Source organism: Symsagittifera roscoffensis, chromosome 3 (assembly GCF_963678635.1).
Source record: "Symsagittifera roscoffensis chromosome 3, txSymRosc1.1, whole genome shotgun sequence".
Classification (NCBI taxonomy): Eukaryota; Metazoa; Xenacoelomorpha; order Acoela; family Convolutidae; genus Symsagittifera; species Symsagittifera roscoffensis.
In genome coordinates, this window is record NC_087064.1 from 49,335,083 (window position 1) to 49,362,975 (window position 27,893).

The 27,893-nt window shown below is 35.8% G+C and overlaps 2 protein-coding genes across 4 annotated transcripts in view; both read left to right on the forward strand.

Moving 5' to 3' along the window:
- LOC134842977 (isocitrate dehydrogenase [NAD] subunit gamma, mitochondrial-like) overlaps positions 1-27,893 on the forward strand; it is a 342,547-nt gene that overhangs the window by 200,738 nt on the left and 113,916 nt on the right. The gene's annotated exons all lie outside the window — the stretch shown is intronic.
- Positions 9,989-18,346, forward strand: LOC134841743 (bone morphogenetic protein 7-like). Its single transcript, XM_063857782.1, has 7 exons — positions 9,989-10,304; positions 11,326-11,410; positions 14,982-15,131; positions 15,784-16,414; positions 16,600-16,793; positions 17,115-17,412; positions 17,720-18,346. The coding sequence occupies exons 4-7, from the start codon at positions 16,015-16,017 to the stop codon at positions 18,229-18,231; spliced, it is 1,404 nt and encodes a 467-aa protein (XP_063713852.1). The 5' UTR covers positions 9,989-10,304; positions 11,326-11,410; positions 14,982-15,131; positions 15,784-16,014; the 3' UTR covers positions 18,232-18,346.

The following is a 27,893-nucleotide window of genomic DNA, read 5'->3' on the forward strand; positions in this document are numbered from 1 at the left end:
GAACATTTATGAAACCTAATAAAGCAACTGCACTAAGCAAGAATTGCTATAACTTTGAAAAAAATTGTAACTTTCATGACTAATCTCTCAAAAAAAATCCAGTATAATTGATTATAATCGATTATAAGGGATTATTCTGGCATGAAAAATATAAGAAATATAATCAATTTATAATTGAATAAATTGAAAAAAAAAAATGGATTATAATGCATTTTTAATGGATTACAATCGATTTTTTTTGTAGTTTTATAGACACTGACTTTAAAATGACAATATAATCGATTATTATCTATGGAACTCCAGTGCGAGTTTTTTTATGAAAAAAGTTCATCATAGAGAATTCATACAATTTTCTGTAATTATGGAATTATATGCAATTGAAAGTCAAAAAAACTTTCATTTAAATGTTTTTGGTTAACACGGGTGACTTATGGGACGTTTCTATAATCTGATACTTTTTGTAAGGCATATTTTAATTATTGCTTAATACATAAACGACGAAACTGAAAAATAGCTTTTTATAAAAACTAGCGTACGACTGTTGTACTGAACTTCAAAAGAGCAGAGTTATTCCATAAGCAATCATACCTGAGAGAGTCAAAAACACTTTTTGGCGTTTGAGACAAAAGAAACCCCATAGGAGCCATAAAAATCTGTCTTATTCTACGTCCTTCCAAACACGCGGAGAGTAAACAGGGAGGGATAAATGAGGTATATAAGATAAATTAGATAAATTATGAAAACTGAAAAGAGAAATCTAAAATTTTACGAAACCTAAAATGTAGCAACTGCACTAAACAGGGAGTGCGATAACTTTGAAAAAAAGTTGTAAATTTCATGACTAACCTCTCAAAAAAATCCATTATAATTGATTATAACCAATTATAAGCGATTGTTTCGGCATAAAAAATTTATGAAATATAATCCATTTTTAATGGATTATAATCGATTATAACCAATTATATTGGGTTATATCGATATAAAAAATAGTGGTTTGTAATCCATTTTTAATCGATTACAATCGATTATTATCGAAGTTTATCGAGACAGACCACGAAAGTTCAGTATAATCGATTATAATCCATGGAACTCCGGTGCGGGTTACGATTAAACAGAGGCGGATTTAGGGGGATGTGGGGCGCGGTCGCCCTCCCCTCTCAGGGATTCGACCCCCTGCCGACCCAAAGGATCCCCTCTTTGTACTACTTTGGGACATCCATTTTTGGCTGACGGATCCAGAAATTTTTCTAATTCGCCTTTGGCGCCAAAATATACTAATTTTTATGGGGGACGCGCGCCGAGAAAACACGGTTTTTTGGTAAAAATGTCTCAAAGAAGTGCCAAAAACGCTATTTTGGCCAATTTTTTTCAGAGTTTTGCGTGCGGCGCAGAAATTTTTGCCAAAACAGGGTCTTATAAGTGTATTGGGAAAGCTCAAAAATTCATTTTGATTGAATTTAAAAAAAGATCGACAAAGTTTTCATTTTTTTTTGAAAATCCGCCCCCCTCGAGAAAATCCTGATCCGCCTCTGTGATTAAATGTCAAAAATTATGTGTAATTGATCTTTTAAAATAACTGAAAATCTTTATCTTTAATTTTTTTTTTCAATTTAGAGTAGTTTTTTCTCAACTTTTTTGGTTCTCAGCTCCCACGGCTGAACAGTGTTTGTGAATGTAATTTGAAAACAAAAATGTTCAAAAAGGTAGAAAGTGCCCAACGACAGAACGGTTTTTTTTTCGGTGTTTTTTTCAAAAACTTGCCTGCGGCGCAACATTTTTTGTCAAAATCGGGTCTTTATAGTGTTCTGAGTATGCTAAAAATGGTCGGCAAAACTTTCAACAAACTTTTTGAAAACTTTTGAAAATTTACGCCCCCTCCCCCTCGAGAAATCGAGAAAATCGTAGATCCATCCCAAGATCGAACGACAAATTCCAGAAAACAGTGACAAATCTTGCTAGATTACATTTGTCAAACTATCAAAAACCAATGCTTTTTCGCGTGTTTTATCTAAATTAGTTCTAGAGCAATTATAGAAAAGTGACTATTTGCTGATCAAAGAGAACACTTTTGACAACAGTTATCATGGTAAAGAAAAAAATATATATTGCGTCTCAAGTCTGAAGGGTATAGTATCGCTGATAGTATTTCGCGCAACTTTAAACAACCCACTTTTGTGATTTCTGAGTTACATTACACACCACCGATAAGATTACTCGTATCATGTTCCCCGACTGTTTAGCCTGGAGGAGTTTTCCGAACGCGAAGCTCTGAAAGTTCAGACTGCCTTTTAAGGTCTATTCTTATGACTACAAGGACAGCAATTAAGCGGTCGGAAAAACCTAAACAGAATAATTGGTAAAAGTTTCCCCATATTTCGACTTTTTATTCATAAATTTTTCACGATTTTATATGAACGTTTTTGTTAACAATTCAATATATCATAGTTTATTGCAATAAGTCGAGGTTGAACAGAAACAACTTTCATCAACTACAGCTAACAAACAAAATTGAAGCAAAAAACGAAACTAGCCATAATTTAGTTCAAATCTTAGGTTCCAAAAATAGAAGGTTTTCTCAGTTATAAGATAAATTACAAGAAAACTCTCATGAAAAGACAACATTACAAAACGTAAATATAATAAACCGCGCTAACATCCTCCACCCACGATGGAGCAAAAACGGGTGCGAGTTTCACAATCGGACAAGGGTACTCGCCGGTTGCCGATCTAATTGAAGCGGACCGCACTAAGCCATCCTTAGCGTAGTTCAGCGACTTGACTCGCACTAACGGGTATAGGCCTCTTGAAACTCTTCTTCTCAATCATCCAAATGAGGGGTGCAGGCTTCAAGTGAGATTCTGAAGAAAAAACTATTCCGCTCGTTACGCACGGATCCAAAGAGTCCAGGTGGCATTTGCATAGAACTGTGCTCGTGCTAGGCGGAATGTTGGTTATGCTATGACCAAGTAGTAAGTGATGCGGCGTTATTGTTTCGTGACTGCTCAACTAAACAAAACGTGGTTAAAAGGAATTCCTCAGTTAGTTTTTGTGTTCAAAGAATGTCATGAAAAACTTCTTTGGTGCTTCGGACGAGCCACTCGCACTCTCCTCTTTGATGAGGAGCACTGTTGGGTTGAATTTCAAGGCTAGGAATTTCTGCGCAACAAGAACGGACGCATGGTAATTCCAGTTCTCGATGCATGAAATCAGCTCTTTGGCCAAACCCACGAAATTTGTACCCTTGTAGGACCAGATGACGCCATAGTTTTCATAAACTGTTTTTTGATCAATTTTGTCAACGCTTAGTGCTTTTCCTGTTGTTCCAATATTCTGCCCTGGAAATGAGTTTAGGCCTAGACTGGTTCCACGCAATCCACGATCATTAAAAAGTCACGATGATGAAAGCCGCAATTCTGGGTTTGATATTCGCTTACCTGTCGGATGGGTGCTCAGTGGTCTTTTACCCTTATATTTTGGTCGGCCATCTCACTGTTTTAGGTGAAATGTTGAAGACAAATTCTCAAGAAAAATGTCGAAAATTGTTATGATTTTGAGTCCTAAGTTACTTAAAAATCCGCCGATCCCCGTTCCGCATCATACAAACGAATTCTAAAAATGCTTTTATCAACTGTATACCATGACGAAACTCGATAAGAATTTTTGGTTGCCGGAAAAGTACTATTCCGCATTCGCCCTGCTTAGGTCTCTGGGAATTTTCTTCTAAAGGATCTTGGTTTGAAAAATCTCTTTGGTAAAACATTTCAGGACTATTTAATTTTTCTTATTGAATCTAACGACTAACCGCACCGATCGGGATTGGTATTTACTCCATCATTCAATGGTTAACCCGATTAAAACTGGAATGATGAGGTGGGTTTGAAAAAATGAGTTGAAAAGTCATGGTGTCGTTTAGAACCAGTCACTTTCGGTAGGACTCGATCTGTTGCAGAGTTTGTTGAGAGTGCTCTTCTGGTTCAGACATTATAAGTATGCATTTTTGGCAGATGAGTTCAACTTTTTATCAACAAGTTGAGTTTTTCAGCAAAATGGGCAAAAATATATGAGTGACTACACGCTGAATCACAAAAAACAATCGTACTGACTGGTTTTGTAGTTGAAGAACTTCAATTCAACAATTTGAAGAAGACCTTTGACGCGAAAAATGGACGTGGCACAATTATCTTTAAGTTTCTCTACCACAAGTATAGCCGAATGCGAAAAAGTTTATCGTACTGGTGGTTACTTTGCTGAGTATTTTGCGGGGTAAAATTTTTCGGCTCTGTGAAGGGAAGGAGGACGTTGTGAGAGTTGTTGCAATCAAGTTTACTACACTTTCTAGGTTTTGGAAATTTTCGAAAAACAAAGTCAAATTGCAGACAAGAAAAACATATTTTCTGCTCAGCTGTAATTTGCTCTTTGAGTAGCAGTTTTTTCTATGAAGACTCTTGAGAATCAAATAGCAAACAACACAGGACGGATACTGTTAAGAAGGTTTTTTGTCAGATAATTTTCACTTGGTTGACAAAATTTTCGTGAAGGTTTCAGACAGGACTTCTTTGGCTGGATTTTCCTGATTTCGATTCTCTGGCGTGTAAGCTTGCATGCGCTTATGCACCATCTTCTTTTTGCCAATCAGTAATTGCTCTGGAGCAGCCAAGAAGAATAGTAAAGACTCGTTTTCAGTGTGTGAAGAGCCCTGATTCGTTCAAGTTTGGTGGCAGTTTACCTAGTACTTGGTACAGCAAAACAACACCTTCCAAATCCTTGGTCTAGGATAGTGACCTTACATACCAGCAACATCTGAGATGATAGAAGCGAAATTTATAATGCGGCTAGAATTATGAATCTTTAATGGTGGTGAACAAATTTAAACTTTTCAAGATGAGCTTTAAATATTAGTTATGGTTAGCAAAATAGCGAACAGGAGTATTCAAGGCATTTTTAAACATTTCACCGGAAAATCCAATTTCAGCGACGGCTTTTTTGGCTTTCTCAGTCACAGTAAGTTTTCAAGTAAGTCAACTTGATGTCATCACTTAAACGGTCAGAGTCGAAAGTGCTTACAAATTTGACCAACCGTGCCAATTTGAAAAATTGCCATTATACCGATACAATTTCCATTCTGGTAGCGGATCTTTACGGTTCATGGAAAAGATCTTTGCGAGGTCTTCTTCGAGGGTTAAGGATTTTCATTTGTTTTTTTTTTGCGGATTGCGCGGATCGTTTCGATCAACGTCATTGTTGGCGTTTAAGTTTCATTAATTGTAACCTCTAACTCGGGTATCCGGAAATTGGTTGAGCAGCATTTAAATGTACTCAGACTCTGGCTGCAAAAGACGCTTCCACCACTGGTAAATGGAAAGTTTGAACTCAGTTAATCGAAATTCAGTTTTGGTACATTTCAAAAACCAAACTTAGACGACGGTTGAGCTAGAAGTGGACTCTGTCTAGTTTTCGCGGTTTGATTGAAATCAACGAGCGGCACAATAGAAGAAAAAGGACGTTTTTTAAAGGTGCGGAATCATTTTAGTGTTCTTTGTTTGGATTATATCATTCTCGGATTTAGAATGGAACGGATTTCTGACTTTGGTAGAAAATTCATCAAACTGACGAGGCGAGAGAGATATCGACGGTTGGAATGATATATTGAAAATTGAGTTTTACCAGAAACCAGCAACACTCGGTCAAGATTCGGTTTTTGTGCCGACTGAGTTTCTTCTGTTGCTCGTTTAACCCAGTTTTCATTTGACTCCCGGCGAGACTCCTCTCGGGTCAGTTTGAAGAACTTGCTTTCTCTTTCCTGTCTTCAAGAATCGCATTTTAGGTTAAAGTAGCTGCAGTCAATTTAATTCGATTTTCCTTGAACTTTTCTTCCAGTTTCATTTAAGTTTTCTGCTGCTTCCAGAAAAATTTAACCTGATTTTGCTGCTCTAATTTTTCACGGCGTATTTTGCGATTTTCAGCTATTGACTTCTTTGGCTTGAAGTAGTTGACGCAGATAAGTACATCGAAGATTCGACGTGACTTTTGTTTGATGTTGTGGTAGAGGTTGAAGATATAGTTTTCAAAGTCGGAGAAGGTCTGTTTGATGCCAAGGCGGTGTCGGTCTTTAGTAGGAAGTTCATTGGTTTTATGTTTCTTCGTTACATTTTTTTAACGATTCTTTAGAGCTGTGAAGCCACTTTTCGATGTTAACAGTGCCGTATTTCCTATCAATGGCCTCAAGTATGCACTCATCGTTTATGACAAATTCCGTTCAAGCTTCATTCTAGCTTGTGTAAGAAGGTTGATCTTGATTTCAGGATCAGACAACATTGCTGGCGGAGACGAGAAGACGTTCGAGGTAAGCGGAGATGGGCGGTAGCCGTCATATAACGAGTGACAACTCTGAAAAACAGACAACCCTTTGAGCAACAGGAAGCAACGAAAGACAACTTGTGAGCAACAGACATTTGGTTTTGAAGTCTTTGCGTTGATTTTTGCCATGTTTTTTTTAAACTTTTTCCTGTATAGTTTTCAACTTTCAGCTGTGCCTTAAAATAACGGTTACAGTTTTGACTTCGATAAGAGCATTTGATGCATAGCTTGATATTGTTTTTGAAAGGTTTTATCTTCTGCATTTTTTTGAGAAGCAATGGTCTAAAGCAAGTTCAAGGGCAGGTTCCTATTAAGTTTGGAGAATATTGTCTATCCCTTCTCTGTGACAATAAATTATTGCACTTATTCGGTTTCGATAATTATTTTAAAATTGATTCAAATGCAAGGCGGACAAACTTTGAAAAAAATTGCGAACATTTTTACTTATAGAATTAACAATTAATTCATGCCACAAAACATTATCATTCGCGGAAGCTGACTGTTGCTTTTAATTTGTAGGAAGCTAACTGTGGATCATAAAGCATAATGCAGGTTTCTTTTGATTTTTTGCAAAGTAATTTAAAGAAAGTCTTCTTAGGGCTGAAATTTTTTTGCTATCTATCTTTCGGCTTTTGGGGCTAGTTGAGTTGTCTCCTGAATGCCTCAGGATTAATTGTGCTGATGAAATAAGGCCAGTGTATAGAAATTATGAGATTTTTACAGTCTTCACGTCTTCATTTGTCCACTCCACTTTTGGGATAAAAAGCAGTCCAAACCAAATTCATCAGGTCATCGAACTCAAAAGCAGCAAACAAAATCGATGATATAGAATATATTAGCAAGTAGAAGAGAAGAATGCAGAGGACCAGCTGGGCAATTTGCTAGGCGAGTAACCAGAAAGGACGTAGTTTGTAATAATCGTCGCGTATAACTTGAACAAGTTTTTTAGGGAAACAGGTTCTTTTCCCCAAAAAATACATTTTTTCCGCGCAACTTCCCTTGTTTCCCAATAATATAGTCTTTCCCAATTTGCGGTACCAAACATACGTATGACTATAAGGACGGCCGTTTAAATGGTCGGGAAAACCTCAAAAAGTAACTCAATTAATTTCGCGGTTTCCAAAATAATCGGTAATTTTTTTCCCATAATTCGAAAAATTTTTATTGACAATTTTTTCACAGTTTTAACCAGTTGTATATCTAGTAATTTCTGGAGGTGGGGCGGGTTTTCATACAATTTTTGAAAATTTTCTCGACCCTTTAGGTCGACCAAATGGATTTTCTGAGCTCTCCCAAATCACTATAAAAACCCTATATTGGCAAAATTTTCTGCGCGGCAGGCAAATTTTTCAAAAAACAGGCCGAAGGCGCCTTTTGAAAGCTTTAAGGGTCCGTCACCAAAATGGATATCGCAAAATAGTACAAAGGGGGACAGATTTCAGCAACTCCTGAGTATTGGCATTTGAGCAAACTAAATGATGTTTTGAGCACTTTTTGAAAAATCTGACTAAAATGATCCATTATTTCGGGGCACGCTCCCCGCAATTTTAGTGTTTATTATTACCTATCGCGCCTATATACAAGTTTTGGGTTAATTCAAACAAAATGGGTGTCGTAAAATAGAGCCAAAGGCGGAACCCATCGAAAAAATTTGGCAACCAGAACTGAGTGGAGCAGGCGGTCATAAAAATACAGTGGAGCAGGCCAATGGGAAAATTTTTTCCTTGCATTTTGTTTATTGTTCCGACTTTCGTAAAGAAAGTGACGGAATATTTGTGCTCAGGGTGGGTTTTTTCTTCAGACATATTTCAACTTTTTAACTAGCCATTGCCGACGCGGAATTTTTTAAATATCATTCAAAAGGTATTGTTGTCCTGAGCTTAAAATCGAAAGATATATCAGCTGTTATCTTTTTTCGTTAAGTTATGGGGGTTTAAATATTGCCATTTTGGCCAATTTGGGGCAATTAGAGCGCGATCTATTTCGCGCTATTAACGCGTAAGCGAAGATTTAATCCGTCTTCGAAATCGTTTAAAATTGGTTGAAGGAAGCTTATTTGCCATCATTGTTTTGTTTCTAGAAGAAAAATTTGTCACTTTGTACTTTAAATGGCGTGTGGGGGGATGATTTTCACAAAAAAATATCAAATTTTTTTACAAAATTTTTTTCGTTTTATTTTCTTTTTTATACATTTTTTTCCATGTTATTACTGCTCCATAGACCTTAAAAGGCAGTCGGAACATTCAGGGCTTCGCCCTGATTCGAGCAGTTTTGTTTTGCTTTTTTTGGTTTCTGTGTGAACCATTCAGCAAATAGGGACTTTCGCAGATTTTGACAACTTAGCCATCCTTCAGTCCCTCCAGCATGAAAATATACCACTGTTCCGTTCCACTCTTTGATAATGGTCCGAACAATTTTACGGCTACTTAATGTATAATTTGACAAAATCAAGTTATTTTAGATTATTCAAACTTGAATTTTTTCAATGAAGTTGCTGCAATGTACTGAAAGAACAAAATTGCTTACAAAAAAATGAAGTGATGAAACTGTTGGTTGGGCTTCTGAAAATCTTGGTCATGTTTCCTGTCTCCCTAGCACTGTATTCTTCATTTCATTACTATTTTGCTTTTACAAAATTCCAAAAATTGATAATTGATCAGCAGTGGCGTGCACAGAAAATTTTCGGAGGGGGCGTGTTTTGGAAAACTTGTCAGTTTTTTTTTAGGTCGACCAATTTGACTTTCCAAAGTCAAAGTTTTTTTTAAAAAAAAGGCTAAAAATGACATTTTGCACCTTTTTAAAAAATTTTGACCAAAAAATTGCCTTTTTCTGACGCGCGCTCCTGTCTCATATTTAGTTTTAATTGGCACCGGAAGCGCCTTTAGAAAGTTTTTCTTTTGGCAGCCATAAGTGAGGGAAGGGGGAGGGGGGTTGCTCTTACGCTAGGTTGCTCGGCACGCTACTGTTGATCAGACTGATTTGCTTAGGATTTTACGGTGAATTCTTTTGTTCTGGATATCACATGGTTGCATCATTTTGCAACAAACTTTCGCCCAATCAAGCTTTTTATTGGCCACGTTAGTTATTGCTGGTCATTTTATGGGTTGCCAAGCTGCTTAGCGGATGTTGAGAGGCATGGCATACACGCTCTCACATGGTATACTCCATGCACACCACGTGATCAATATCGAATTCCCTTTAGCGAACAAAAGAGGTCGTTTTAAACATGTGCCCGCCAACTAGTCAGATTGGTGTCAAATTGCTCAAATATTTTCAAAAGCATTTCGAGCCACTTCAATCAAAAACATTTGCCAGGCACAAAGGAATTGCATAAACAAAGAATTAAGAAACCTTCCTGGCTTTCTTGTGGCAATCGATACCTGCCAAAAATTATAAACACCTTGAAAGTTTCAACTGTTTTAAATCTGTAAGTGGTTCAAAAATTAACTCATGATTAAACAATATTTAACCAAAATGGTGCACAGGAAGAAGAAAGAAAATGTACATATTGAAAACTGATATTTGTTTGCTAATTTTATGAAGGTTCCAAAAAGGTAGCACCTGCGTGTTTGATTCCAGATCAATGGTTTAATTTCTTAATTCCTTCGATGTGAACAATAAACATGACTGATCCATCCACCCCTGAATAGCAAGAATAAAAGGACAGAAATAATGATTTTTTGAGGATTTTTGACTACCATCCAATCATTTTGTCCCGTGTAAAATGACGAAAAAAATTCTGCCAGACTGCTAAGGTTCAAATCGGCTGTCTATTCTCGTAAGCTATTGATAAAATATTCAATAAAATCTTCTCAATTTTATTCTAAATATTTAACAAACATTAATTTACACCTGAAAATTTAATTATGGACCGGGAAAAGAGTTTTACTTCTCGTGACGACATGAAGCAGTATTTAGTAGAAAATGATATTCAGTATTTATTTGAAGTGAGTAAAACGGAGGCGGAGCAAAAAGCAGAATGGTCCAAGAGCTGAATGGGTCCAAGAGCAGAAAAACAGAAAAATATCACTTTTATTGATTAATACGGGCTAATTGATAAAACAATTGTTATAATCGTCAATAATACCAAAAAAATGAATAAAATATGCATGAATTGAACAATTTTATAAATTTTTTTAAAAACTAAATTTAAAAAAAATCTCGATTAAATTATTCAAATTATGCATAAACTATCGCTTCTTTGGTAATCTTGACAATTCTTATACTTAATTTACCCATAAGCTTATAAAATTTGATATTTTTGTGTTTTCCTGCTCTTGGACCATTCTGCTCCAAGACCATTCTGCTTATTGACTGGCCACCGAGTAAAACACCTGAACTTCTAAAGAACGCAATTTTTTGTGAACGAAATTCTCAAAACATGCCTTTTGTCACCCAGAGTGTACTAAAGTATCTTTTGTACTATATTAAGACCTCGTAGATCAGTCAAAGAAGAAGCGTCTTAAACATTTTGCTTAATTAAGAAATCACCGAGTGCCCCCCTCCAACCCCCTCCAACCCCCTCCAACTCCTCCCCCCCCCCACTTCACACGGGCAAAAATTTTATGGTGTAACGAGTGGTTTTACAAGGTTAATGATGGAGGCCAAAAATGTTTGCCATAGCCTATTTAGTCCGTATACCAATTTTTATTACAATCATACAATGTGAACAAAAGTTATACTTGTAAAACTTTGCAGGTGGGGGAAAAGGGAAAAGAGTCAAGGAGAGATTTCGAGGGCGAAAAAAAAATAAATTTTGAGGTGAGCCTGCGAATTCAAACCTCACCTAAACCTTTTATTCAACCTAATCTTTGTAGGTCGGATAAGTATGGAGGTGCGCTGGCTCTTTGGCTTAAAAAACCTTTGGTTAGACACATAAGTTGATTAGTTTTCAGTTCTGTTCAAACGTTTTTATCTTGGTTCGTAGCAAAAATATATTACGCAATTTCGTCTTTGTTCTTTTTTCAGGGAATTCTGACGGGACTGATGTACGTAAAACCAAGTGATCCCCTACATTACTTGGAAAAATGCATAGAGCTTGCAAAAACCAAAGGTATGGATTATTGAACCAGACCACCCATTATTAGTGCTCGTATCATTTTGAGAGCAAAATTGAGTCTTTGAAACCAATTTTACTTACCAAGACGTGTGAATGGAAAGCTTCATGAAAAAATTCAAAATATTTTTTGTAAAGTTATGAGGGTTTCAGGGTTACCATTTTGGCCAATTTGGGAAATTAGCGCGCGATATATTTCGCGCAATTCACGCGAAAGCGAAGATTTAAATCCGTCTAAGAAATCTTTCCAGATTGGCTGAAGGAAGCTTATTTGCCATAATTGATTTGTTACAAGGAGCGAAGCTTATCACTTTGTACTTTATATGGCGTGTGGGGGGATGACTTTCACAAAAAGTCTCAAATTTAAAATTTTTTTTTTTTACATTTATTTTTATGATATTACTGCGCTATAGACCTCAAAAGGCAGTCGGAACATTCAGGGCTTCGCCCTGATACGAGCAGTCTTGTTTAATTTTTTTTGTCGTTTTAATTTTTCAAAATTGTGGCTCTACGCTTAATGTTACTATTTAAATTATGAAGAACAAATCTCTTCACACTTGTTGTACCGACTTTTGTAACGATAGTAGCGGAATATTTGTGCTCGGTGTTTTTTTTTATTCCGACTTTCGAAGAAAACGGAATATTTATGCTCGGTGTGTTTTTTAATTCAGTCAATTTTCACCGATCGAAATAATAATCACTTTCATTAAAGTTTTTTCATACCCCATTGAAGAAACCGAGAGCTTGATTTCAATTGTAAGATGGTATTTCACCTCCGATTATTTTTTGTTAAGTTTTGGGGGTTTAAACATTGCCTAATTGGCCATGTTCTGGACTAAATTATGAGCGCTATGAAGAAATTTTCATAATGCTAATAGTGTAACGCAAATTATCTATGCGTAGCGAATTATCCCGCGCAACAAAAATATTCCAAATTGAATTGAGACTAGCTAATTGGTCGTATTAATTTCGTACAACTCAAAACTTTGATATTGTCCGAAATTTATAGGTTTTCAAAAAATTTTTCCAAAAACCATTTGATATAAATTAAAGGACAGTCTGAACATTCAGGGCTTTTGTTTTTATCTTCAGACAAATTTCAATTTTTCAACTAGCCATTTTTGACAGAACTTTTTACCTTATTCAGAAGCTATTGTGATTCTGAGCATAAACTTAAAACAAAATTTCAACGGTGATTGTTTTTCGTAAAGTTATAGGGGTTCGAAGATTGTCACTTTGCCCAGTTTGGGACAATTAACGCGTGGTATATTTCGCCCCATTAGCGCATAAGCCGATACTTAATCCGTATTAAAATTCTGGCCACAATTATTGAAGAAGTTTATTTGTATAATGATTTTGTTACCAGGAGCAAAATTTATCAGTTTGTGCTTTATTGGCGAGTGGGGTGATGATTTCCACAAAAAACCTTCTATAAAAAAATTTGTTTTCATTATATTTATATGTTTTATGTTTTTACTGCTCCCAATGCCTAAAACGTCAGTCAGAACATTCAATGATTCATCTTGATACAAGCAGTCTTGTTAGTTTTTCCACTCTTCTTTAAGATTTTTAAAAACAAACCTTAACACGCTATGAAAAATACGAAGAAATTGACGAGATGAGTTTCTAGCCATGATGTATTAAAATTTCCAAATTGTTTGCCTCAAACCAGTTTAGAATGATTTTTGATCCAGATTAAAACTAAATCGCCTCGCCTCTTACGCATTATAGGAACGAAATTAAACACACATTAATCTTCGAAATTTAGCCTAATAGGTAGTTTTAAAATCATCTTATTTTACATCATTTGATCACAGGCTGAATACCTTTTTCAAGATTGAGTTCAGAGCGTCATTATTATCCCAATTTGATTTTTAGTTCCAAATTAAAGCCAAAATTTGGCTGGAGAAAAAATCAACTCAGCATAATATAATCGTCATTTGTCAAAATTTGGATTAGGTGAATTATTGAGCGCACAGACAATTTAGCCAAAGACAATTCAGACAATTCAGCCAAAAATACAGAGACCATTTAGTCGCAGACACTTCGGCCAGTTTTTCAAAAAAGTTAGATACAAAAACATCGGAATTGGAGTTAATTCTCGTTTTAAAGTAGCGACTCTAAATAACTGACTCTAATTTTCGTGTTGAGTCCTACCCTATGTTGGCGCAACTGCACAATTAAATATTTGAAGAAATTTTAATTTTAGTCATATTGGCTGAAATGTCCGTGGCTGAAGTATTTGTATATTTTGGACTGAATTGTCTGAGTTTCAGATCGGTCAAATTTTCTGGACGCGCCTGGCGATATGTTCGCTTTGAAAGAAGTTACTCGCTTCAACTGCTCACTTAATACTTTGATGCGGAAAAAATTAATGCGAATTATTTATACATGACGAAACAATATCGTTTTCCAAATAGATTTGAGGCAAGATAATTGGCATATTAACTTTATATACATTATACGTTTCAAAACTTATCAGTTAATAATTGAGGGAGTGCGGTCTGTATTTAGACAACCGCGTGTTCATACTCGTCAGCAAGCAGACAAATACTGTATTACCCAATCAGAATCGAGATGAGAAAGCAAACGTTCGAAATAAATAATTAATACTTATTATTTTCTTCCTTGTCTCGATTCTGATTAGTTAATACAGTATTTGTCTGCTTACTGACGAGTAGGAATACGCGGTTGTCTAAATATTGCTATGTAACCAGAATCAACGCCTAAAACTGATACTTCGTTTAAAAAATGTCTCGGAAAAATTTCAAAACCAGGTAAAAGGCAGTCAAATGATTCAGTAATTTGCCCTGATATACGAGCAGTCGTGTTAAAAATTGATGCCAGCTAGTTCCTCCACTTATTTTTCTCCAATTGCAAATTGTGTTCAAAGTCGGATGAACTGGGAGCGTTCTTTTGTAATGGTGCTCCAGGAGCGAAGTGCGGTCCAAAAGTAGACTTCACCAACCAATCAGAATCGAGATAAGAAACGAACGTACGAAATCAATAATTAATTAGTATTCTTGCGAATATGTGTTTTTTTTTAAAACTTTTTTCTGATTGTTTTATGGCGAGTCTACTTCATGATCTTTTTTTTGGCTGCGTAACATCTCAAAGCATATTTCGTCAAAATCAGCAAATAAAAACCATGGACACGTGATGCAAATTTTTTTGTTCATCTTTTCTGCCAAAACATTAAGCAATCAATCACACTCCAGGTTTTCTCGATAATCACCCACCGGAAAATAAAACACCTTGCATCTACTGTACAACCTCCCCCTCTACATAAAAACAGTAAAATAACGCTAGAAATTTTGCTGCATTCTGATTGGCCGAAATTTTGCAAATTTAGCATGCTTGAAAGTCGCTCCCTTTCTTTAAAGGGATGTATCTTAAAATGTGCTTATCTTAAAAACAAGTTTTTTCAAAGGTTTTGAGACTTTTTAAATTTAATTCAGATAAATTAGACAACAAATAGCTAAAGTAATCTAAAACATTGGTAAACACAAAATAAACACTAAAACAAGACCTAGTAGACAAAAAAAATGACTTCATTAACTTGTTTTAGGCATTGGCGACTGTTCTTGGAGTGACTTCGTGGACATGTACGAGAAAGAGATCGGAGGCTCCGATCAGCCCCCGGAGAGTTCGAGGGAGGAGAAACAACAGACATTCAAAACCCAACAGAACTTTAAATGATCCTAATCAAGACTCAAAGGTTATAAGATGAAAAAGTACTAGCTAATCAAAATTATAAGAAGAGCTGTGCAAATTCATTCACTTATTTCTTGGAACAATTTTTTCACTTATGCATGCATTCACGACGTGCCATTTAACTCGAGCAACAGTACTGTGTTCACGACCTTCTGAGCCCTAATGGAATCGTCGCAGATCACGTCGCAATTTTGTGAGACCCAAAAATCTTGGTTCCGAAATTTCAGTCGCGCTATCTAACTAGCGCGAACCTATTCCTTGATGAATTTTTTGCTTTTTTTGTAATTTTTTATTTTTGAAAAATGTTGTCTATACAATTATTTGGATCTCTTAACTATTTCCCTCCTATGGTACCTTGTATCGAGTCTCTCCCCATTTAAAGAAAGAATCGAACAGTTACGCATATACGAATTTTGGACTTAGTGAACTATTTCCCCCCTATTGCGAGGGGAGGGGGGGATAAATAACAAGATCCAATTTCTTATACGTTTTGAAGTGTTCCTTCATTTCTAAGAGTAGTTCCAGTGTAGAAAATAAATTAGTACTAATAAGCATTACTTTTTACTTTCTTGATTCAATTTTGGGCTTTCTTTTCCACTGATACGGAATAGTTTACGATTAGCAAGTACTTTGCGACTCTTTTCTCCCGTCTCCAGCCTTTAACTCAACAGGACAGGCGTGTAGAATCGTAGTACTACTATTAGTCAAAAGTTTGAGGTATGGTAATGCGACTGGTTTGAGCTAGTCAAAAAGACGCAAATTTACCAATCAGAAAACTCATTCTACTCTGGTGTATTTGAATCAACAAAATTTTATTAATTATTTTCATTTTCTGGCGCCGACCTGTCTAGCTACAAATTAACAAAACACCAAGTTCTAAAATCGCAATGTCTCGCAAATATATTCTTTCGCTGTACTTTTTATGCGTACTAATTATCAAGTATAATAAACCTGTTTTAACTTTACCTGTTGAAAAACCAATCAATTCACGAGTAATTCGAGAAATTGACCCTGTCAATTCCGGATTACCTGAAGACGAGAGTGAACAAACTACCATTTCATCGGGTGAAGAAATAACAGCTGAGCAAGTTTTGCTGATGAAGGAGAAGTTGCGCCAGGTGTTTGAGTTGGACGATGCGATTCTGTGGAAGAATGAGCCGGGTAATCATCAGATGGCTCCGGAGTACATGGTCGATTTGTACCAACAAACTGCAGATATCCAGTCCGGACTGACCAAGGCTGGAAAACCATACAATGCTACATTAGTGCGCAGTTTCCACAATAAAGGTAAGAAAACACTATAAAATCTAAAAATGCACATTCATTTTATCTTTCATAATCACGCACTTGAATCACAATAAAAAATTATTTGTTTAATAAAATTATTTGTTTTTATTAATCAAAAATTATGGCACGTTGCAGCCCAAAATGAATCATGTATTCTTTGAGCTCATCCACCAATTATTTTACAGGTCTTGAAAACGAGAAGCATTTCTGGTTCGACGTTGGTAAGATGAAGGCACCTCAGAAGAACTTCGATGAAGATTCGTCACAACAGAAGTCGCCAACCATGCAAGGAGCAGAGTTCCACATCTACAAACATGTGAAGAAGACATCTAATGACACTGGAGAGAAGAAAGAAACTGACAATCACAAATTCATAGAAGTGAGTTGATGATGGTCTCAACTTTCAAATTTAAAAATTTTTTTCTCTAATCTTTTGTCTTCATTTCATTCGCAAATAAATGTTTCATTTGCCAAAAAAATGAAAAAAAATCGAAGAAATTTTTTTGAAACCTTTAATGACTAAAAACTTAACATATCGAACTCTAATAGCTCAACTAGGAATCAATTAAAATAAAATTGCTCTAACTTGATTACTTTTATTAAATTGATGTGCTGAATCTCATAGAAAAATTAGTAGCCATCCGATTCTTCAATAGCCTTTTAAAAACAAACACATTTTGAAAGCTTTTTGATCTTTCAGATGCGTCTCTACTCGATCTCCTTCAAAACTGGAGTTCAGACTTTCGAGCTCCTCGAATCCCGCCCGGTCAACTCCCATGGCTCCGGGTGGGAAATATTCCACGTGCACAACCCAGTCCAGTACTGGATCGACAACCCACATGACAACTTCGGACTGTACATTGCATTAAAAGGACTGGATGGAAAGGATGTCGACGAAGATTCAATTGAGATGGAAATTGTTACGCAGGCCAAGTCTAAACACAGTCCACTGTTGGTGTTGTTTTGTCAAGAGGGAACGCATAAAAAACAGTTTGCAGGCATGTTTTTCTACCCACAATCCCAATAATGAACTGTTCAAAAGACATCACAAACCCAATTCTAACAAACTGAATTTAAAGCCAACAAATTTCAGCAAAAAAGTTATCAGAAACCCAACTTTAGCAAAATCGAATATAAAAACCAAAATTTCAGCGAAAAAAAAAAACAAAAAATAGAAGGGAAGATCGATTACAGAGGAATATTTTGAGAAACACGATTTAGGGATTTCTTATTTTTCCATTCATTTCTAAGTTCAATAGACTTTTTGACCATGACCTCTTTGCGAATGATGCATTTTTATTTCAGAGTATAAACAGGCAGACAGTTTAATGGAATCGGTTCCCGAAAAGAAAGACTTCATTTCACGCAACAGAAGATCACCTGGACAAACTTCAACTCAAGCTGAAAACACTGACATAACAACTCAAGGCCGCGATCAAAAACTACGTAACCGAATGGTAGGCGACCAGCCGATGTGGTCACAAAGGCGAAACTGCGAGCGGCTGCCTTTGTACGTTGACTTCTTCGAAATCGGATGGTCAGGCTGGATTATTTCGCCTAGCGGATACAACGCGTATTACTGTCAAGGCGAATGTCCATTCCCGTTAGGTCAAATGCACCGACCTTCCAACCACGCCACAGTTCAGAGCATCGTCAATGCCATTGGCCCGAAACTAGAATCAGGTGCGAAAATACCCCAACCGTGTTGTGTACCCGACAAACTGTACAGTATAAGTCTGCTTTACTTTGACGATAGCGGCGACGTCATTTTGAAGCAGTACGATGACATGGTCGCAGCGTCTTGTGGATGCCACTGAAATGGAATTCTCCATTATTCCTTTTCCAGATATTTGAGATCAAACACTTTGTTGATGTATGAAAACCCCACGGTTTTGTATTGCAATTCAGATAAGCTATATTTATTTTTATATATTGTTGATACTATTTTTTGATATTAATTCAATCATAAGAAAAAGGTCTTGAACCAATTTTGTGAACAGAAAGATGAGAAGCTAAACCTAGTATGGCTGTGACTACTGGAAAATACCGATAACAATCACCATAACCTGATCTCTTTCTCCGATCACCAAAATTAGTGAAGTAATTACTTTGGGCGTGTTGCAACCGATTTCAAATACCATAGAAAGTGATTCCTACCAACATTAAGGGTAAAACTTTAAAACGGTGTCATTTAAACCCATTCTCATGTATCGAAAGAAAATTTTTTTCAGCAAGGAGAAAAAGTGGCTAGATTTTTTCATTGGCTATCATGTCTTTATCATGTCTTGTCAGTAACCAATGTGTCACTCGTCGTTCAATTTTAGCAAAAAAGATTAAATAATAAATCGATGTCACGAGCATGTCATTTTGCAAGCTTCAACTAACAAAACGCATTTGAAAAACCTCGAACGCTGGTCTCAATATGTTCTATTTGCAGAAGATCAATTCTACTTCGAATTGTAAACGCATAATGGTAACTTCCCAAATGAAATAATTCCCATATGGCATAAAAACAGAACTTTTCCGAAATGGATTAAATTTCAAGTTTTCCATGACACTCGCGCTTTCTAAACTACAATTTCTCCTTTTTTCGGAACGAGATGTGTGAACAAGATTTGAACTTATTGTTTCCAAACAAATGTTGAGTGACATTTTTGCTGGAAAAGTTGACGGATCTACTTAACAATTGCCCCCCTTTTAGTTGCCCCCCTTCAATTGTCCCTTTTAAGAAAGGGAGGGGGGCAATTGTTAAGTAGATTAAAATAACGGTCACATGTCATTTTGCCCCAAGTCAACTTGTCCCAGCCCAACTTTTCCGATTCCAACTTGCCCCAGATGACAACTTGTCCAACGCCATCTTGTCCCAGATAATAAAAAATGAAACTTGCCCCAGATTCTTTGTTATCCTCGTAGAACATAATGTCGGCATGAAGATGAAAAAGTTTTTTGTTGAACAATTAAGCTTGAAACAAAATGCGGAATCATTAAAACATGTGCTGAATCAAAATGAGTTCAAAGCATGAATGATCAAAATGAAAGCGGCAAAGTTTCAATGCAATTTTCATGTCGAGTTTAACATTTCAAAAGATTGATTGCAGTTCTTGTAAGCTCCTATAGCATAGTTAATAGTGCACAACACTTTTAATCAAGAAGTCAAGAGTTCAAAACTTGAAGAAGTCAAAAAATTCTAGCTTGAAATCAAGGAAACGGAAAACCGCAGGTACAGCCTCGCTCCTCAAACCCCCTTTACTGGGTAACCCAGAAAAGGGGCGGGGTGAGGCAAAGAGCAAAATTATTGCAGAATTGGCCTTTATCAGCTCTCAAAATTTGAACCCTGTACAATGGCTATAAGTTGAAAAAGTGGTGATTTTTTAAAAATCAATTAAAAATGCAACAAAATGCCGACAATTAAGTGGAAATCATGCCAACAATTTAAAAATTACGAAAGAGTTAAATGAACTAGTGCATATAAATAGTCAGCAACATGGTCTTTGTTGAAATTACTAGAAATGTTTTAGATTTTTGCATGAATATCCCGATTTTTTTTCCGCACTTGATTCTGCGTTCCCCCCATAGCCTTCAAAATGTTAAACTTCTGATTTGTTGAGTCCATTTGAACCTTATTCAGGAAAGTGTTGAGTCTTGGGTGGCTGTCACTCCAAGGTGCCAACCTTCAACGGCGTTTGTCGTTTGTATCAAGCCTTCTGCTGCTTCTTGGGAATGGTTCCAGAGACTCATAGGGAATAACGGTTGCCTGCTGTTTCGCCCGATTGTTTTGCCAGTTTTATAAACTCTCTGAAAGTATGAGGCAAGTTCGTCAATTTTATCTGACAGGCTTTGCTAAAGATCTAATTGGTCCACCACATGCTCAATCTTCTCAATGACGCTCTCGAACGACTGTTCCACTAAATCAGTTGGGACAAAACTGAGAGCGGGTATTAAACGCAGTGCTAAGCTCAGCTCGCAGTTGTTTTCATAGGCTTTCTTTAAACCCAGCTCGTTAACTTTGCGTAAAAAGGCCTGGCAGAGGTGAAAGTAACAGCCTTTGATTGAAGACTCCGGAAACGCACTGGTAAAAGCGTTTACGGCATCTCGTTCAAAATCTAGTAGGATCCTCGATGGTTACGCGTTATCAGAGCTGGTAAGCTGGTAAATTTGCATTGGGCAAATTTTAAACGTACCGTCACACAGCCAAAGAGAATTTTTGACTCGGAGGGCATGAGCATTATCTCCATCACCGAAAATCAAAATTCGCTCAGGATCCATTACTCCACTGTCGAATAAACAAAAATCAGAATATTCCGTCGGAATTATGAAATGCCTGTCTTTAATGATTGGCAAGGACGGGACCAAATTCTGTTTCTGGCGGCGAAAAGTTCTGTTTATTGCTGCACGGCAGGGCAAGGATAATTGAACAGCTTTCTCATCTGTTACTTCATGGAGACAAGTGGCGATTACACTACTATTAACAGGTACAATTTGCTACCTGGCCTCCTTTTTCATTTGATGCATGATCTGGTTTTCCTCAATTTTCCCAGGTCTAACATCGTGGCTGCGCTTATTTTTTGTTGATACGAGTTCATCTCCTGCTGTGACGGCGAGCATGCGGCATTTGTGTGAACTGTATCTTGCGCATCTCCAGAGCTCAGTAGTTTCTGTCGTTTGCTTTTTTGTGAAACGTGTCCGTCAATAATTAGCGTTCTCTTATTTTGTTGAGATATTCCCCACGTAAGTTGACTCATAGTATTTATGTTGGATATGTAGAACAAAATGGTAAACGATAAAGCAAAATGAAAGAATAGTTGTGTTTGATTTTGTTTCAAAGGTGCTAATTGTGGATTATTGTCAAATTTTGGCGTGTAATTACCAAAAATTATGTTTTTTTTTAAGGCTCAGCTTCAATAATTTTTGATTAGTCTTTTGTTATCTCAAAACGGCTCCAGTGTACATTAGCACTTGCTGGTCCTCAATTTGAACATCAAAGAATCAATTAAAAGTGTTAAGTATGGGACAAACTGCATAGGACAAAATGTCATGTGGGGCAAGTTGGCATAGGACAAGTTGCCATGTATGGCAAGTTAGTATAGGACAAGTTGGCGTAGGGCCAATTGACTTGGGGCAAATAGTCTTGACATCAAATTAACACATTTTCGACCGATCAGATTGCAGCAAAATTATAATTCTCAATACAAAGCTTTAGCGCTAGCTCACTGCTTTTATTAATAGGGGTGGCAATTTTTAAGTAGATACCAAAGGGAGGGCCATTGTTAAGTAGATCCAAATTGACCACACCAAACAAATTACTAGCCACTTATGCTTTTGTTAAAAATTCTTTAAAAAGTTTTCCAGATAATATCAAACAACAATTGAATTGACAACTTTACAACTTTTCACACATTGTTCAGTAAAAAAAGATCTCTCAAAATATTCTTCAATGCAATTGTTGCATCACAATTATGTCATTTGGGAAATTTCTCATTTTATGCCATTTGGGAAATATGCCATTTGAGACGTAATCGCCTAATGTCTTGAATCTTCAATTGTGCTCAATTGCATTAGATCGTTATGCGTTAAGTCGGAGATTCGACTCCCTGCCGAAACAAAGGGTTCCAGTTTGAACTATTTAGATATATCGATATCCATATTTGATGAGGGACACTAAATTTTTCTAAAGGCGCCTTCGGCGCCAACATATACTAATTTTGGGAGAGGAGCGCGCGCCAAAAAAACGCGATTTCTATTCAAAATTTTCCAAAAATTGACTAAAAACGCCTTTTTTGGCCTGTTTTCGCAAAATTTCGGTTGCGGCGCAGAAAATTGACCAAAACAAGGTCTCTTTAGTGCTTTGGGACAGCTCAGAAAATCAATTTGGTTGACCTAAAAAAAAGTGAAATTTTTCGAAAATTTTTCGAAAATCCGCCCCCCCCCTCCCCTCGATAAAATCCCAGATCCGCGACTCATATCAATGATTGTCAAGCAACGATTCATGTGTAACTTATTTAATGAAGCCAACTTTAGCCGAAGGCTGAGTCATTTGATTAATCGTAACCACAGGCAATTCTGCGGTTTTCATACCTTCATTTTCTGACCGTATATGAGCGTTTTCTTTCAAACCGAAGGCGTTTTCAAAATTTTGATTTTTAGTTTCATTTTTCAAACATTCTAATAATGACTTTTCTCGCGCATGTGTGCAATGAAACTTCCAAAAAAAGAAAATACTTGATAGTTAGTTCTGTTGTACCTTTTGTTTACAAATTTGTCAAATATTTTAGAAAAAAAAACACATCGTTACTTTTATGTCTTTGACCATTTTTGTTTTTGAAAAGCTAGGTGCTGAAAACTGAAAATTCAATGAACCGATACATTTTTTTGCTTTTGCATTGCTAGCTTTATCACCTCGTAAGTTAACAAGTAACCAGCAACGTTTCAATGGTTTCTTGATCGGCTTAGTGCCTCTTAATGAAATCACTCAGATAAGCAACCGATTTGTTCTCTAACCAATTCGTGCATTTGAAAAGCTTTTGAGTTAATGCATGGCAGATTTGAAGATGTTTTGAACTGTTTTCGATTAGTACGACTGGAGGTTTTTAAATTTATTTAATCGTAACTTTCTTTTATCGGAGCTGTAGTTTTGGCAGTTGAATTCGCATAGAAACTGAGCATATATGGCGTGTCACCAGGGGCGGATTTAGGGAGGGGGGCGGGGGGGTGCGGACGCCTCCCCCCTCAGGGATTCGAACCCCTGCCAACCCAAAGGGTCCCCCCTTTGATACTTTTTAAGAAATCCATTTTTGGCCAACCGACCCTAAAATTTTTCTAAAGGCGCAGAAAATTTGGCCAAAACAGGGTCTTTTTACTGCTTTGGGAGAGCTCGGAAAATCAATCTGATCGACCTAAAAAAAAAAAAAGGTCGTCAAAATTTTCGAAAATTTTTTGAAAATCCGCCCCCCCTCGAGAAAATCCTAGATCCGCCCCTGCGTGTCACCCATTTGCACAAACGCTTACTACAGGGGCGGATTTAGATTTAGCGGGGGGCAGGGGAACAGACGCCCTACCCCCCCCCCCTCCTCAGGGCTTCGAACCCCTGCCGACTGCCAACCCTTGAACTATTTTCAGATATTTAATTTTGGTTTACGGATCCTAAAATTTTTCTAAAGGGGCTTCGGCGTCAAAATATTCTTATTTCAAGGGGAGAGCGCGCGCCAAAAAAACGCAATTTTTTGGTAAAATTTTTCCAAAAAGTGCCGAAAACGCCTTTTTTGCTTGCTTTTTTTGCGGCGCAGAAATTATGGCCAAAACAGGGTTTTTTTAGTGCTTTGGGAGAGCTCGGAAAAAAAGAAAATTTGTGAGGATTTTTGAAAAAGAAGGATTTTTGAAAATCCGCCCCTCGACAAAATCCTAGATCCGCCCCTGGCTTACTATAATACTTTTTGGACGAAAATATATGAAAAATTTGATCGGCGAGTTAGACTGCTCGTATATCGAAGCATAGTCCTGAATGTTCCGACTGCACTTTAAGACCAATTAATAAGTTTTAAGTTGAAAAACCGATTTAAAAAATTGAAAAAAAAAGTAAAAATTTTGTTCGTCTTTTTTTCTTCATTCAAAGAGAGGTATTTAGGGTTTCGCATCCTAAAAATGTGACCAAAAAATTTGCCGTAATTTTAATTGGGAACGATTTAACCTGCCGTTTTTGCGTTTTACTAGAACGCAGTATATCGCGCGTCAATTATCCCAAATTAGCCGAATTAGTCTTATCGCAAGTGAACTTTTTTGTTTGAGTTCCGGACAAGAATATCATTCAGATGTCATAAAGTTTTTTTCTAAAAAACGATTTAAAATTTTGAAAAATGAATGAATAAAAAAACGCATCCAATCATGAAAATTCTGTTTTTTTTTTTCAAAAGTCGGAACAAAAACTATACAAAAAACGATTGAAATATTTTATTAATTTTGAGTTTTCATTTTTAAACGTCGGACGAATGATTAGTAGGCACGTATAGAATGGACAATTATTAAAAAAAAAATTCTTCGAAAATTTCCTTCAAGAAGTTTCCAAATTCAATCGTGATCTCTCTCCCTAAAACATAAGCTGAGTTTCGAAGTTCTGGTACATAATTTTCAGATGCATGATTTTTTGTTTAGCCAACCGTCCGTTTTTGACGAATTTTTGATACCCACTAAAAATTAATGTAATTGGGAGCTGAAAATTTTTTTGAAATCACTTGCGACCAGTATTTGTAAAAATTTGAGGGTTCAAAATTTGTTAATTTGACTAATTCGGGATAATAAACGTGGTATAATTTCCGTTCTCATATCGCGCGTAAATGCGGAATAAAACGCTTGAAACTGAGTTGAGGCTAATAATTTTGTCTTTTTTTTGAGATACGAGACGCTTATTACATTAGCTTTTTTTCTTGTAATAGCATGTGGGGTGATCAAATGAAAATTAATGAAATCAAAAGAACTTTTTCTTCAATTATTTAAAAAAAATTCTCAATAAAAAATTTCAATTGGCCTTAAAATGCAGCCAGCTCATTGAGAACTTTGAACTATAAGCAGTTTAATCTTTTTTAAAGAGGTTGACGTGCTAACAGAACATATTAATAGCTGCATGATGTAAAAAAAAATTTTAGTTACTAAAATTGCGGTAACCACAGTAAGCCCCACTGAACACAGGTGAATAGAAAACAAAAAAAACCTGTCTTGTTAAATAAAATACGGAAACGCGCTGCTCGACAAACTAATAAGGCAGGAGCGAATTCTAGCTGAAATCGAGTTTTCAAGAGTTTTTTGAAACACCTTGTAGTTCGAAATTGAACTTGATCTTCAATAAAAACAAGAGAAAGAATGTTCTCATAAAATTATTTGCTTGTTTTTTGAAATAAATCTTGCCCAGAACAAGCAAGCCACAGAGACTGTGTTTCAATCTCTATTTTTAATCAAACTGGTCAAAACAAGTTAACTCGACATTTAGTAATCATTACACAATAACACTTGATTTGAACAATGATACCGAGTCAGACAATTACATTCAAAATTATACCACTAGTTGCTGGTCTAAATTAAAATCCATTAACAGTCAGTTTGAGAATTCAAGGCCAGTTTTAGACCAGTGATTGACAATTAGAGTAAAATTTGATAGGCCAAACTTTGATAGATTTTGAAGAAAACCCAAAAAACTTCAAAAAGTTTGGATTGATAAAGAAAAAAAAACGCGTTGGCAAAAAGCCCCACTGAACACAGGTGAATAGAAAACAAAAAAAACCTGTCTTGTTAAATAAAATACGGAAACGCGCTGCTCGACAAACTAATAAGGCAGGAGCGAATTCTAGCTGAAATCGAGTTTTCAAGAGTTTTTTGAAACACCTTGTAGTTCGAAATTGAACTTGATCTTCAATAAAAACAAGAGAAAGAATGTTCTCATAAAATTATTTGCTTGTTTTTTGAAATAAATCTTGCCCAGAACAAGCAAGCCACAGAGACTGTGTTTCAATTTCTATTTTTAATCAAACTGGTCAAAACAAGTTAACTCGACATTTAGTAATCATTACACAATAACACTTGATTTGAACAATGATACCGAGTCAGACAATTACATTCAAAATTATACCACTAGTTGCTGGTCTAAATTAAAATCCATTAACAGTCAGTTTGAGAATTCAAGGCCAGTTTTAGACCAGTGATTGACAATTAGAGTAAAATTTGATAGGCCAAACTTTGATAGATTTTGAAGAAAACCCAAAAAACTTCAAAAAGTTTGGATTGATAAAGAAAAAAAAACGCGTTGGCAAAAAACTCGATTGTTAATCCCTTCGAAAAAGCTTGGTTTATCAAAATTATGAAAAATGTCATATGCAAAAAAGTTTTGTGATAACTCTAAAATCTTTAAAAAAAGCGTTCACCTGAAAGGTTGAAGCGAATAATCACAATAAAAAATTTGAACATGAATAAAAAAAGGAGGTAAACTTTTTTAAAAAATAATCAAACATCAGATAATTTTAAAACAAGTTCAAAGTATAATTTTTTGACTCCGGCTAAAAAAAATGCTGTAAAAAATTGTTCCGGTCCAATTGAAAACGTTTCAAGCTCAACCAAATTTTTTCATTTGGAATCAATAAACCCTGTAGAAACAAAAAAGGCATTTGAAAATTTGAAATGAAAAAAAAAAAAATACAGCCACTACAGGACATTAACTACTTTGTTTTAAAAAACTACAGCTTGTGCTTTCTTTTTTGCTGAAAACGCTTTTTTTAAAAAAATTTCCAATGCCAAATTTTTCCAAAAAGTCTGAAAATTGCAAAATTTTACCAATGCTTTAAGGTAGTAACCAAAAAACTTCTGAGAATTTTATTTCAATTTTTTTAAACTAAATTTTTGACATTCATGCTAATTTGATTTTGGTCAAAACGTAGCCCTATAGATGATGTTATAACGTGGTTGAAGAAATAAGGTTTTATCGGAATGACCAATGAACTCTAACTCATTGCAGATATTCAGATCTGATAAAAAATTGTTACGGTCGACCAAGTAATTTTGCTAATAAATAAGAGTCATATGAACTTAGAGGTCTATTTTTAGTTCAATGGAGAGTGTTTTAGCAGAAAAAAAAAAATCTTATAAGTTTTTTAAGATCAGGAAATTAAAAAAGATGAAAAAAAATCGAAATAGGATATTTGTCATTATAAAAAGAAGCCAGTACTGCTGTTGGTTTTTGGATGAGAAAGATTTTGACTAAACAAATTGATTCATTTGGCACAAAAACAGATGATCAAAAAGTGAGCCAATTAAAATATCAGACAACAACATAATTGTTTTTCATTTAAAAAACTAAATCTCTGACATGCTAAAAATTTGCGCAACCAGTATAGAATGAATGCCAGTTTAATTATTTTACAGAAAAGTGAATACTTGGGAAACGCCACAAAAAAATCTGTAAACAAGATCCAATAACCACAAAATTTGTCACAAAAAACTGGATTTCAGCTAGAGTTGCACCTGCCTTATTAGTTTGTCCGGTTTGAATTTCTTGTTGCCTAATTTTAGAGAAGTTTTTAAAAAACGTTTTAAAAACGAGCGAAAAAAAATTCAACCACCAGATTTTACACCACTCAATTCAAGATAAAAATGACCTGATAAACAAAATGTTCAGAATTTTTTTCTGTCAAATATCAAAAAATAACTTTTCCAAAGGGTAGGTTTGTTCTTTTTTTTCTATTTTTTCATGCAGGTTTTTATTTCCAAGATTTTTGCTGTACAAGGGAATCCACAAATTTTGATACTTGCTCTGAGACGTATCAAAATAGACTAAATATAGTTTTATGTCGCTCTTTTAAGTGATCTTGGTGCAATATCCTCAATCCGAGACATATTATTATGATTTTTTACAGAAGACATTACGGCCCTGGATAAAAATATTTCTTTTAATTTACACATCTTTAATATCATTGATAATTTTTCAACAGAATTTAGGGTAGCA

Coding starts and splice junctions, on each gene's coding strand:
- LOC134841743 (XM_063857782.1), top strand. CDS start 16,015: ATGTCTCGCAAATATATTCTTTCGCTGTACTTTTTATGCGTACTAATT. Junction 16,415..16,599: donor GCGCAGTTTCCACAATAAAG/GTAAGAAAACAC, acceptor ATTATTTTACAG/GTCTTGAAAACGAGAAGCAT. Junction 17,413..17,719: donor GCATAAAAAACAGTTTGCAG/GCATGTTTTTCT, acceptor TTTTTATTTCAG/AGTATAAACAGGCAGACAGT.